Here is a 14,048-nt window from a genome sequence, read left to right on the forward strand (position 1 = left end):
AAACAAAAAGACAAGAAAGTACTTCTCCCTAGAAAACCAGCACGTTCACTGGTTCATTTCTTTGTTTTGGTTTTGTTTTGTGCTTTTTTTAAACACTCCTCCCCATTAATACAGAAATGCCACAAGCAAGGAGCACATTTGCATGGGCTTAGTCATTTTCCTTAATGAAAGTCAGGGATGTGTGCTGCTGAGTCCAACTGGTTTTTTGCTTATCTTTTGCCAAGTCTTCTGTTCATGAACACATGAAACATACACTTGAGGCTTGTTAACATCCCAGTCCCCTTCCCCAGCTGTGTTGCCTCAAGACTTACAACACAGCAGAAGGCATTTAACTCCCCTGCAAGTCTCCTATCTGGACTTGTTGCCTTGAATTTCTGTAATGTTTTGCTTAATACTAGGTTAATGAATAAAGGTAGGAAGGGCAGATTTAGCTGTATCATGTCATACACTGCTTGTTTTCAACTATTAACACAGTTTTGGTGTTGCAGAGTAAGCATCTTGGGGAGGAGAGAAAATGCCAACAACTATAGCATCTTGTAGCTCTGATGGAACAGACAGTTGCTAATTTAAAGACCACCTTTTTCTAAAATGCACACAAATCACAATTTCTATATAATTCTACCAGAACCTGCCAGTATGATGCCACCATACCTTGGTACAAAGAGCTTCAGCTTCTGAGAGTTTGCCAGCCTCCTCTAGACTGGTAATAGCTTGACATAGACACCAGTCTTCAAGAGTCTTCATATAATTACGTGGAAGGTTATTTTCTCCAGCTGCAAAACCAGATAAAACACTTAACCAGATTACTGTATATGCTGTAGTGTCATACCATGTTATATGCTTTAGATCTGGTAAGGGAGACCTTTCAGGAGTATTAACCTGACATGGCTTCCTTCATTAGTATGAACATTAAGAGATGGTCAAAATTAAAAGCAAGAAGAAGGGAAAAAAAAGAATACACCATCTGAGTTAATGGTTTGAGAACAATCAATTAAACAGGGAATTTTAATTCCAGTTTTCAAAACATTACGGATGTTGAGCAAAACTGAGGCTGACGTTATCCCTCTACTGGAAAAGTTGCAGAACTCAAGACTACTTTAGCCTTTTCTTCTAAGTAGTATTCCTGTGCTGTAGTACATCCATCAATCCATTTAGACATCAGAGTTCAGAAGTACTATTTTAAAAAAGCATTTGAGGCTTTGGAGGGGAAAGCAAGCTGCGATTAAATAATTCACCCTAGCTGTGCATTAGGATTTAGCATTTGTATGTGATAAAATACAGTTACAGCTCAAACCACCACTGAGCAATTCCCAGCTATTTACAAGTTTCTGAAATTCAGAAGAGTATTGCAAACTTAGAGCATTTCAATTTCATTTTATTTTTTTAAACTTTAAAATTCATATAGCTTACTTTTGGCTGAAACTGTAGATACAAGTGTCATCTCTAGATCCATTCGCTTCGGCTGAGTGTTGTTCAGGCAGACAACAGTGTTTTCAGCATGACAGGCTGCCATTAGCACTGCCCAGGCAGCAGGATTATCTAGAAAAGAATGGTTAAAGGCAACTCATGCCCATTACTGAATATGCTGGTAGTTCATTTAGAATGGTCTGTATCAGATTAAACATTAAATCATAGCCATCAATGGAACCACACACTGTAAATAAGAGATAGCAAGAACAAGGCAAGTAATTCAACCCTTACATCAGTTGAGCCCAAGGCAGCTGATAACTAGATGCCCCTAACTCAAATTGTAGGATGAAGACACTGCTTCTAAAGACAACTAATGCATTTCTCACATAGCCACTGCTGTGCTAACAGAAGCTGCCAGTTTACTTCTGACTACACAGGTTAAACTTGGCTATCACTTCGTGCTGCATAACAGTGGCAGCAAAAATCCCAAGGTGCCATCCACAGCTTTCAGCCATACAGACTCAGTCTTGTCTGACCACTAGCATGGAAGTTATGGTGATAGGTACTTACTCCTAGTGTCAGCTAATTCCAGCATCAGCTTTACCCTGACCTAGACCCGTGAAAAGTAACTATGACTTGGAAGAGCAGTCTCTATCCTGAATTGGACAGAGCTCAGTTGAAGATTTCACCCATGAAAATTTTCATCCCAAAGATAATGAATTTTGCCAGCAAAACCAACTGAGGATCTAACAAAATAAGTCATAAAGTATACTGCTTTTGAATAGCAGTGACAGTCTTGTGTGTACCTGTAGGAAAGTAATTAAAATTTTTAACTTGCAGCCACACTAATGCATCAGAGCAAAATTACAATTTTGGTATTTGTAAGAAACAATTTTTTGGTATTTCACTATTAAAGTGCAAATTAGCACTTGAAAATCCCGCTCGATTTGTACTTCATTCATTTTGTGAAGATCACCATTTAGTAATAGGTGAACAGTTGCCTATAGTTCATAACTAGCATATTGTAACAGAACATTTCCAATCCAAATTCTCAAGCTAAATGAATAAATCTCTTCTGCTTGGTGTAGCATACTGACTCTGAGCGAACACGGGTTTTTCCTTTTTGTCTAATATACAACATAATACTTATCTTTTCTCCTGCTGAGGAATTAACAAATTGACCAAATTTTCAGAACAAGCCTTAAAACTCAGCAATTTTTTTCTTCTTGTTTGGTTTAATTTTCCATGTCTGAACTTAGAATGACAGTTAAAAATTTGAACTGTAAGATACTCCCCAGAACATACACAGACAACCTAAAACAACGAAACAACCACAGAAAAGTAGATAGTTTTCTTAGAACAATAGTTTTGTTTCTGATGAGGAAAAAAAAAATCATGACTGTGTGTGAGAACAAGAGTAACCTGGACAGAGGAGGATTGCCTTCTGAATGTTTTTCAGGGGATTGTTTTTCTCATCTTCTAACATGTGACACCCCGCTGCCAACTGATTAACTGCAATATTCAGCAGGGCTTCCTACAAAACAGAACATAAAAGTGACTTAATACTACCACATAATTGGTCTGATAGAATTAATTTTAGGATTGTTTATGGAATTATACACTCTGCATTTTAACAAAGCCAAACCTTTCCCTGGTTTACATCGAGCACATGTGCAATGTTTCCTGCCACAGCTCCTCCCTGCAAGAATAAAAAAAAAAAATAATTTATTTGGTTATATGACTGATTAATTAAGAGATTTTATACAAAATGTAATGCCAAGATTTTTTTGTCTTCATTGATCGGAAATACAAAAACTTTGCACAATGAGATCTCTTCCTTGCCTATAGCACAATCCCTCCATAAAGAATTAGGAAGAGACATTCAGGATTAGGCTTATCCATATATTGTGTTTCTAATTTTAGAACGGGTCTGTTTTCAGGTGCTATTTCTGTTTACATAATTGACATAAATTAAGACAAAGATTATTTATTTGGAGAAGAGCTAATAATAAGCATAAAAGTGGCAAAGAAACACTAGGTAATGCGGAAGTGAAATTGACTAGATTAGCTAAATTCAACATATGTAAATCCTAATATATATTTATACATATGTATGTGTGTATATAAAGCTAAACACAAAAATTATACATAGCAAAGCCTTTTCTTGTTGGAATAATTCTAGCAGATTTTTCTTGAGTTTACTTCAAGAAGATAAAGAATTGCTACCCCATGAAAGAGGCAAATAATTGGATATGTACCTTCAGTAGAGGTGCATTGCCCTCTACGTGCTTGTGCATGTAAGCCTTAAGTTTTCAAATTAACTAGTGAATGCCCATGTACTGAAGGGTGGGGTTCTTTTTTAGTTAAGAAACAACACAGACTACTCAGGATGTTAACAGCAACATGCATTACAACAATGCACTTACTTTTGCCTTTTGTGATGCATACAGTGGCACTAGTTGAGACAGAAGAGACCAGAGGGCAGCATTGTCAGGGTTACTGGGAAAAGAACAAGGATATTAGACGTTCTGGTTTAGATACGAACCTGGTCTTCCATTACTTGGTAGGCAGTTAGTATAAATCCGAAATGGATCTTTTTCTATTAAGAAAACAACTCAGTGTGGTAGAAAATAGACACGGGTAGTAATTTAAATCAAGCACCACAGTATTGAAGTTGTACTGCTCGCTAAAGAAATATAATGTACAATATGCATATCAATATTCACGCGAAGTAAACAAACTTTAGGACTACAGGTCTTGTTCTCATAGTGTGAAGAACAAGGAATTTAAATTGCAACTGGAGAAAAACAATTTGCATAAAGAATAGTTTCCAAAAACACTTGAAGAGACTATGAGGTATGTCTTGCTTGAAGGCATTGATTAAAGCTCTCCCTTTCTACAACGCTAGGGCTAATCAAAACACATTTAAACACAGACATTTAGCTAATGGAATGAACAGCTTTGGAGACTGTTAAATATTAAATAAAAGCCCTAGAGACTTTGGAAGGTTGAATGTTCTGCTACATATGATGAAAAATGCTTTCATAGAACAGTGAACTCATCTAGCTACCAAAGAAGCCAGAAAACCCCAAACAAGCCATGAAACTTGATCCCATAAATCAGAACGCAAGATCCTGTCATATGACCAGAGCTCCTGTCCCTCTGACCTGAACAGAGATTTGCTTACTATTCAATGTAATCAAAGCAATTCATTTACAAGGCAATCTAAAGAAAGACAAAATACATACCTGTGTATTGCTCTGGACACTTCTCTCTGGACTGCCACATTTCTACCTTGCAATGCATAAACAGCTGATGCAATAAGGCACCTCTCATAAATCCCATCATCCCCTTTTTCATGCTTCAGTAATTCTTTTAGGGCTGCTGTTGCAAGTGTAGCATCCTCCTTTACCAGTCCTAGTGTGCACAAAGCCTTCAGACTTTCTGTACTAGGTTCCTTTAATGAGCTGTTGAATCAGAGGGAGGAAAGGAGACACTGTTTTGGAGCATAAATTAAACTTAGTGTTAACATTACAGTACTTGCTACTTTTGAGTCCTCTTGCTCCTATGTATCACGCATGGTATACAGAATTAGGAGCCTCTCACTGTGGGATTATGGATCAAGCTGGATCAGTATCCTTGAGGTCTTAGGACATGGAAAACAGCAGTGGTTATGTGCCATTTCGGCACTCAAGCTTATAAGGTATAACTACTTGACAAGACTCTGACGCATCAGTTATCCTTCAGCAGCAGCCATAAAATGAATGGTAAGAGACAACATGTAACATTGACAACTATTTTCTTTTCTTGAAGACATTATAACTAGTACAAAATCCGAGTCATAGCATGCCTGTTTACAGCTTTGCAACAGAAATCCAGGAAGGAAGAAGCCAAAAATGAGCCTACTGCTCTTTCTGAGAACAGGGAGGTTCTGAGAAATTACAACTTGTTTACATCAAGGTTTGGTCCAACATAAGGTAGTTAGAGCATGCTTTCCACCATCTATTAGATTTGGTACCACTATCAGCTGCACTGTTACATTCATGTCATTGTAACAGGCAGTTTAACCTCCTATCAGTAGTATTCCAAGTTTTATTGGAGACATACTAGCTATAGCTACTGATTTTTTTCAGCAAATTTTTCTAGTATAGGTGGAGAACTCTTAACTCAAGTTAATCCTCTGATCTTCAACTCTGGTGGAAACCATGAGCTCAGTACAAACAACCATTATCAAAGACCTTAACTGATGTACTAGTTGAAGGTGTTCTTACAATAAAGGCAAGTCAATAAATTGTAATACAAACTAAATGGAAGCAAATAACAAAATAATGCATGACAACAGTAATTTGGAGTTACTTCACTCTAATGTCCTACACATAACTACAGAATGAAATGCTGCTCACTTTCATTTATCAGGTGACTACAAGCTCTTAATCAATCTTCTAATGATTATTTTTGCCTTCAAATAAAGACAAGAATGTAAACCTCCCATTCTATGTTTTGTTTTCAGTCCCTACCAAGAAAAATTTCTAAGAGCTGTTAAACATAAACTTGAATAGCCAGTGCTATGTTACCTGGTGCAAAGGCACTGCCCTTCGACATGTAAGTGGGATTCTATCAAATTAGCTCTAAAGACATACTCGCTGCTAAAAATCTCTTGTGCCAAGTTGGCCATGAGAAAAAAAGAAAAGGGTCTGAGTAGGACCTTGAACAAGAAGCTGCCTTAACACATCTAGCATAAATTCCAGTCAATGAAGACATTTGTCTATTGGACTACAATGCACCATTTTTGTTCTTATTACTAAAATCCACCATATACCTTTGCAGCACTGTGCTTCCAATTCAGATCTAGACATATTCACTATAGTGTTACTTTCCTAAACCATTTACTACTTTTTTCTTTTCTTTAAACACAACTAAGGTAATCTAGAAGACTCTCACTGTTGATGTTTATGACAAAAATAGAATTCTGCAGTGATTAACAGGATGTAGGAACTATCAGGTTCCTAGCTAGTTAATCATCAGTTACTCAGGGTTTAGAGTGTACTAGATCATGGACCTTCACTATTTCAGTAACTTCAGAAGCCTGCTGGCAGGATGGAGCCTGTACAGCCACTACTAGCGTTCTCTATTGACAGAGTTGATCCTGAGAGGCTGAGATGTTAGCTCTTAATCCATAGCTACCAGGAGACTAACAATGATGCACAGGCTTTTAGCCTCCACAGCTCTGAAAAAAAAAAAATACATTCATGACTTAAGTGAACAACTGATATAGATCTTTTCATGGGGAAGCTACAAGATTGTCCTTGTCTATGACGCTTGGAACATAATTGTTATGGAGATTTCCGACTATTTAAACTGAAATTGTTTTCATTAGTTATCTAGATTTCTTACAGCTAAAGAGCAAAAATATTGCCTAGTGCTTAGGACAACTACAGATAATATTATTTTGAAAGATAAAGCTATTAAAACTACCATGCAAGGATAGTAGACATTCAAACTGCACAGCCCACTAATCTTTCCACTCCATACTGGTTTAAGAATATGGAAGAAGACATAGGTCATAAAATAAGACAGATATATCACATGAATAAGCTTAAAAGAACACTGCATCCACTCCCAATTTTACTCTGCAACACAAAATGAAAATGTCCACCTGAGATCCCCCAAAAAGTAAATTTGAGGATTCAGCAGTACAATAAAACATCATATACTGATTATTATCCCCTCCACTCACCATTTAAACAGCAGTGCCTTTGCAGCATCCACTTTGTTCTGTCTATACTCTATTATTGCCAAGGCAGTCAGGATATGTGCTTTATCTTGCTCAGACTCAGCAACAGACAAGGCTTTTTCATAGGCTGGTAAAAAGTCAAGACTCAGAATTGAAGTAGGAGAAAAAAATATGAAGTTTAGAAAGGCAGGGTACTAGAACACCTACACAGGGGCACTTTGGTTTCAGGTTCACTATATTTTCACATCTCAAATCATAGGCAGAAGACAAAAGAAGTTGACTAAAATCTTGGAAGTAACTGTATGTTAGGAAACACCAGATTTACAGTGCTGTTTGGAGGCTGGGAGTTGTTTAATATGTAGCAAATGGAAACAGAACTGAAAAGCAGTATTGTCATACCCAGAAAAAGCCTGAAAGAACACAGTATAAATACTCTTCTGTTATTATGAAATAGTACTTCAGATGGGCACACATCACTCCAATTAAAAACAAAGAGTTATTTAAAATGCTAAGCTGGCTGCTCCTTTGCAAGTGCTTACACTTCTACACTGACAATTCAGTATACCTTTTTGTGAAGTCTCACATCTTAGCATTGCAGAACATAACAATACAGCACTTACATTTATCACTAAAGTGCTTTGAACAACACATTAATCTCCTGCCCAGGTCTGATTTTTTCAGGAACACCATTTCATTTGGGAACAAGGGAAGCTAAGAGCACAACAGCTTAATGCACAAGAATTAAACACTTGAAGAAACGTAGCTTCTCTTTGTACATTTGAATAGTTCTAGCACTCTGCTGAACAGCCTAATGATTAAAATAGTTGTAGAATTTGTACTTATGCGTTAGGACCGAAAGAGTGAAATAAACTGAACTACAGCTTCGTTGGTCAGACAAACAAATTTTGTTAAGATTAATCTCAAGAGAAGTTTCCCATAATGCTTTGATTTAGGCAGATGCTTACCTTTGATACTTTCCTGTAACAGTCCTTTCTTGAAGTAGGCTAATGCTATCCCCACAATGCCATCAAACTCAGTTAGGGGTGTTGATGTGTAAACCTCAATGGCCTTATCACACTGACCAAGGGCACTGTAAAAACAAAAACAGTCACTGCTACAAAGGATGTATCAACAGCTGCTATGATTCAGATAAGCTCTCCTTGCACACCGGTATCCTTTTTTCCACAGCAGTTTTAAGCAGACACCTGGAAAAGGTCAAGATTAGGACAATAATGGGCAGTATTCCCCACCCTCCTTCAGTTAGAGCAGTTACTCTCTCCAACTATCTGTTGTATGAAGAATAATTGATACAAAAAAAAGTCCTCCCCATCTGCATGACAGCTATATATTAGGATGTCACTTCATGGTCAACACAACAGAGCAGGAGAAAATAGCAAAGGAGAGACATGAAAAAGCAAATCAAAGTACGCATGCACACAGACAGGCAAGTGCACATACAGAGATACAGCACTCTTGTTCTAAGACCACTATGGAAGAAATTATACAGGATTGTGTTTATTAGCACTAGTTATTAATTACTGGAGCTTTGCTCTTGTGGAAGCTGCACACAGGAATCACCACGCATATAGCTTGGATGTGAGACTACAGGAAGCTGTAGAGTTGCTTCTAAAATATTCCCTGAAGTTAAAGAATGAATTATCACATTATCACAGCCTAGAAGTTCCAGTACCATGTACAGGAACTTAAGAATATACGACATTTCCCTAGAGAGCTGACAAGTATCTCTTGATACTTGAGCTACCTTATATCAAAGAGAAGTTTCAAAGTCTTCATGTGTTAATACTTGTGTCCTGCATCCCCCAAGAACCAGAAGCGAATCATGAAGGGAACTTAGAATTGTGAGTAGGATTGCAGCAGAGCGTGTCATCAGCAGACAGATCACATACATGTACACAACACCCCAACGCCACATGTTTCAGGTTGTACAAGTCAATAAAAATTCAAAGGGCACGTAGAAGGGATTTCAAATAAACCTTGAGGCAGCTATCTTATTCAGACTACGCCTACTACATATCTCAAGTGTGGAGATTGTAAAAAACCCCTGATTTATTCTGGAGTCCATAAAACAGCTACATTGTGTAGACTATATTAAGGCACTTAAATATTGAGTGAAGGATAAGGGAATCACCGGTATGTTATAAACTGTGAAGACATACAGAAATTCCTTGCAATGTGATATTTTTTTTTAAAATACGCTACCCATTTCTGGAGGACATAGAAGTTTCAGTCAAACTTGTTGACAATTAAGAATGATGTTTAATAGATTATTTTTAGCAACCGTCTTTCATCTTTCAGCCTTAGCCATGTTTTGCACCACTGCGCTCACTATATCCAAAGTTGAAGTTAGGGGCTGGGAAAACATGGCAACAAACACTTACCACAGTGACCTGCCATAGTTTTGCATTGCTATATTGTATTTCTCAGTATCCCCAGAGTTTTTCAGTAATGAAGCTGCCCTGAAAATAACCGCAATTAAGAATAATTACTATCTGACTATAACATGCATATTTTGACAATAGTTCTTAGAGCAGAAAGGACAAACTTTTTATGCAAAAGATTTTCTATGGTAATTAACCACAAACAGAGCCTATTTTACCACTTTAATGCATCAGCAAACATGTTCATCAAACATGGTTTCCTTCACCACCTCCCCCTACCATTTGGAAAGAGAAGAAAAAACAAAATAAAAGCCCAACCACCTCCATTGATTAGAATGGGGTAGAGACCAAAACAAAACCAAGCTTACCCACCCCCAAAATTTCACTTAAATCCCATACTGTGAATTAGCTAGATGTCCTATTAAGACATGCAAGCCTTGCAATGCCTTTACTTCTCCAGTTCTGTGTTCTGCATATCCAAATTTGATATAAGAACATCCCCACACCTCCCCTTAAAGTACACTGTTGAATCAACGAAGTAAGGTTTACTAAAGGAAAAGAAAAACCCTTAAGTTTTTCAGCTGGTGCATGAAACAAGAGGGCAAGCAGCTTCTACCAGTAAACTTTTTTCAGAGTGTATAGTTTACCTCTCATAGGCATCTGTTGCCTGTCTTTTTAGATGCAGATACTCATTCAAATAACCAAGCATTGTGAAAGCAGACGCGTCGTCTGGATTTCTTTCTAGAAAATCAGAATTGACAATATAGGAGAAAGGATCAGAAAGATATGTGAAAAAGCATTAAAAAACATTGCTATATTGATGCATATATACAAAACACTTTGCAAAGTGCTTCTGTCAGTTGCTCACTGGAATCATTCTGACAGGCTGCAGGCAAATAAAGAAGAGATACGAAGACCTGCAATATGACATCAGGTTAGCTCAAAAAAGTTTCAAATCTTATGACACAGCATTGATAAACTCAATATATTTTAAGCTTTTCAGCCGGCAGTGGTTTGGCTTTTTTTGTAATAAAAGAAGAAACTATTCAGCTTATATTGACTCCAGTAAAATACTGGCAGAATCATACACATTTTTTAAATACTACAACTTTTGAGAGCTTCTGAGTAACTAAAGCACAGACTTGTGAGCTGTCATGTCACCTCAGACTTCTAACCCTTTTTCCCAGACAAGAAAGGATGACACAGGCCTCTCTTGCAGTTTATTTCAAAACGGGGATATCACAGACAAAGAAATACAGTCTCACATTTACCTCATTTTAAGTGCTTGCACCTTATTTTGTAGCTCTCAAAAAGCAGGAATAGAGATCTTCAAGGAGTGAGTCAATAGGACACCCTGGGAAACTGCCCTCAGGCACAAGGGAGAAGAACAGAGCTGGCAGATCTTTAAGGACTCTTTCCATAGAGCAAAAAGCTCTTGATCCCCAGGTGTAAGGAATCAGGAAAGGAAGGCAAGAGGTCAGCACGGCTGAGTGGAGACCTGCTGGGCAAACTAAAGGGCAAGAAGGAACTGCACAGGCAGTGGAAGCAGCGACAGGGATCCTGGGATGAGTACAGGGACGCTGCCCGGTTGTGTAGGGATGGGGTCAGGAGGGCCAAGGCACAGCTGGAGCTGAACTGGGCAAGGGATGCAAAGAATAATCAGAAGGGCTTCCAGAGGTATGTTGGCCAGAAAAGGAAGGTCAAAGAAAGCGTACCCCACCCCCCCGATGACCAAGACTGGCAAACTGGTAACAACGGATGAGGAGAGGGCTGAGGAGAAGTCAACAACTTCTTTGCCTCAGTCTTCACTGGCAGTGTGTCTTCCCACACCTCTCGAGGGGATGGCCTGCAAGATGGGGACTGGAGGAGCAAAGTCCCTCCCTCTGTAAGAGAAGATCAGGTTTGTGACCACCTGAGGAACTTGAACATGCACAAGTCTGTGGGACCTGATGCAATGAATCCCAAAGTCCTGAGCAAGCTGGCTGACGTAGTTGCCAAGCCACTCACCATGGTATTGGAGAAATCCTGGCAGTCAGGTGAAGTCCCCGGTGACTGGAATAAGGGAAGCATTGCACCCATTTTTAAAAAGGGTAGCAAGGAGGACCCTGGGAACTACTGACCCGTCAGCCTCACCTCTGTGCCGGGAAAGATCCTGGAGCAGATCCTCCTAGAAGCTCTGCTAAGGCACATGGAGGGCAGGGAGGTGATTTGAGACAGCCAGCATGGCTTCACCAAGGCCAAGTCCTGCCTGACCAACCTAGTGGCTTCTATGATGGAGTGACCACACCAGTGGACAAGGGAAGAGCTACTGATGTCGTCTATCTGGACTTCTGCAAGGCCTCTGACACGGTCCCCCACAACACCCTCTCTCTAAATTGGAGGGACATGGGTTTGATGGGTGGACTGGTGGGTGGATGAGGAATTGGTTGGATGGTCGTAACCAGAGGGTAGTGGTCAATGGCTCAATGTTCAGATGGAGATCGGTGATGAGCAATGTCTATCAGGGACCAGTAGTCTTTAGTATCTTCATCAATGACATAAGACAGTGGTATGGAATGCACCATCAGCAAGTTTGCAGATGACATCAAGCTGAGTGGTGCGGTTGACACACCTGAGGAACGGGATGCCATCCAGAGGGACCTGGACAAGCTCAAGGAATGGGCCAGTGTGAACCTCATCAGGTTCAACAAGGCCCAGGGCAGGGTCCTGCACCCGGGTCAGGGCAGCCTCTGGTATCAGCACAGGCTGGGGGATGAAGGATGGAGAGCAGCCCCATGGAGAAGAACTTGGGGGTCCTGGTGGGTTGAAAGCTGGACAGGAGTCGGCAACGTGCGCTCGCAGCCCAGAAGCCAACCGTGTCCCGGGCTGCCCCCAAAGCCGCGTGGCCAACAGGGCGAGGGAGGGGATTCTGCCCCTCTGCCCCGCTCCGGGGAGACCCCCCTGCAGGGCTGTGTCCAGCTCTGGAGCCCTTGACACAGGAGAGACATGGACCTGCTGGAGTGGGGCCAGAGGAGGCCCCAGCAGCGCTCCAAGAGCTGGAACAGCTCTGCTGGGAGGACAGGCTGGGAGAGCTGGGGGGGTTCAGCCTGGAGAAAAGAAGGCTCCGGGGAGACCTTACTGCAGCCGGCCAGTGCTTAATGGGGGCTGATAATAAAGATGGGGACAGACTTTTTAGCAGGGACTGTAGCAATAAGACATGGGGTAATAGTTTTAAACTAGAAGAGGGAAGATTTTGACTAGGTCTAAGGAACAAATGTTTCACAATGAGGGTGGTGAAACCCTGGCCCACGTTGCCCAGAGAGGTGGTGGATGTCCTGTCCCTGGAAACATTCAAGGTCACGGTGGACGGGGCTCTGAGCAGTTGAAGATGTCCCTGTTCATGGCAGGGGGCTTGGACTAGATGATCTTTAAATTTCCCTTCCAACCCAAGCTATTGTACGATTCTATGAAAATCCACACTTCCTCTATCTACCTTCCAGTCTAGACATACACAAGCCTACCCCAACAGAGAGGCCACACTGGCTTGGAACCATACCCAAGAACAGAGTTCATCTCCTACTGAAGGTCACCACAGTCAGATGCTTGATATTATGAAGTTATGCAGCATCCAGGAGCAGGTTTCTGCCAAACATCATGGCAGGGGGCAGAGGAGCTAGCATCTATCTGCACCTATGCATACAGACACACCGAAAGGAAGTCTGATAGCAAACACCTGATGACAAGTGTAACAAGACTCTGGTCCTTATTTTGATAGGCCTTTGAAAAACAATTTGTTGGAATGAGTAGGAAGACAGCACTCACATCTATTTCATCTTTGTATGACAATAAAAAAAATCAGTTTGTTTTGGATAAAAAACAAAAAAATTTTGTTTTGGATACTTAACTTCACCACTGAAAAGCCTCTCCCCAACCCAGCCAGATCACTCTTTGCTAGAACTAGCACAGGTGTATCCATTCATTCTGAATGCATCTCTTAGGCTTGACAGGTTAATGAAGCATTTAAATTACCTACCTGTATATTTGCTCAAGACCACCTGAGCTGCTGGAATAGCATTCATTTGAACAATGTTGTACAGATACAGTTCAGTGTTTCTGTTGCTTTTATCCTGCAGCGTTGAACATACCCAGTGGGCATAGCCTTTTGCTCCCTCAGTCTCAAGAAACAAACAAAAAACCCCAAAATAGGAGTCATTAAACCTACTCAAGCAACAGTGAAATCATTAAAGATTATAATAGCAATTCTGTCTTTTAGAGCATATTCTTGGCTAAAAATCTGCAACAGTGTTAAGCAGGAGAAGAAAACATGAAACAGAATTACTCCATACACAGTTTTGACTTGTCCCTTGGGTGAAGAGAATTCTTACATTAACATATCACTTGCTGCACCCCTGGAGAGATGACAGATGAAAAAAGCTATAAGAGAATGTAAAGTCCTCCACTTTCTTAGAACTCAGGATACTAGCAATATCCTTGCTCTCTCCTGGAATAGTTATAATTTATGCCTT

General features: G+C 40.1%; 1 protein-coding gene across 1 annotated transcript in view; it reads right to left on the bottom strand.

The window, feature by feature from the left end:
* Nucleotides 1-14,048, bottom strand: part of SKIC3 (SKI3 subunit of superkiller complex) — a gene marked incomplete at its 5' end in the record, with an annotated part of 48,717 nt that overhangs the window by 10,177 nt on the left and 24,492 nt on the right. The window contains 11 exons of the mRNA XM_082013815.1: nucleotides 652-773; nucleotides 1,411-1,539; nucleotides 2,833-2,944; nucleotides 3,056-3,109; nucleotides 3,837-3,909; nucleotides 4,659-4,877; nucleotides 7,148-7,271; nucleotides 8,110-8,234; nucleotides 9,544-9,621; nucleotides 10,191-10,284; nucleotides 13,556-13,697. Of these exons, the coding sequence (XP_081869941.1) occupies nucleotides 652-773; nucleotides 1,411-1,539; nucleotides 2,833-2,944; nucleotides 3,056-3,109; nucleotides 3,837-3,909; nucleotides 4,659-4,877; nucleotides 7,148-7,271; nucleotides 8,110-8,234; nucleotides 9,544-9,621; nucleotides 10,191-10,284; nucleotides 13,556-13,697 (1,272 nt within the window). The remainder of the gene's footprint in view (nucleotides 1-651; nucleotides 774-1,410; nucleotides 1,540-2,832; nucleotides 2,945-3,055; nucleotides 3,110-3,836; nucleotides 3,910-4,658; nucleotides 4,878-7,147; nucleotides 7,272-8,109; nucleotides 8,235-9,543; nucleotides 9,622-10,190; nucleotides 10,285-13,555; nucleotides 13,698-14,048) is intronic.

This window comes from Phaethon aethereus, assembly GCF_964289735.1.
Source record: "Phaethon aethereus genome assembly, chromosome: Z".
Lineage (NCBI taxonomy): Eukaryota > Metazoa > Chordata > Aves > Phaethontiformes > Phaethontidae > Phaethon > Phaethon aethereus.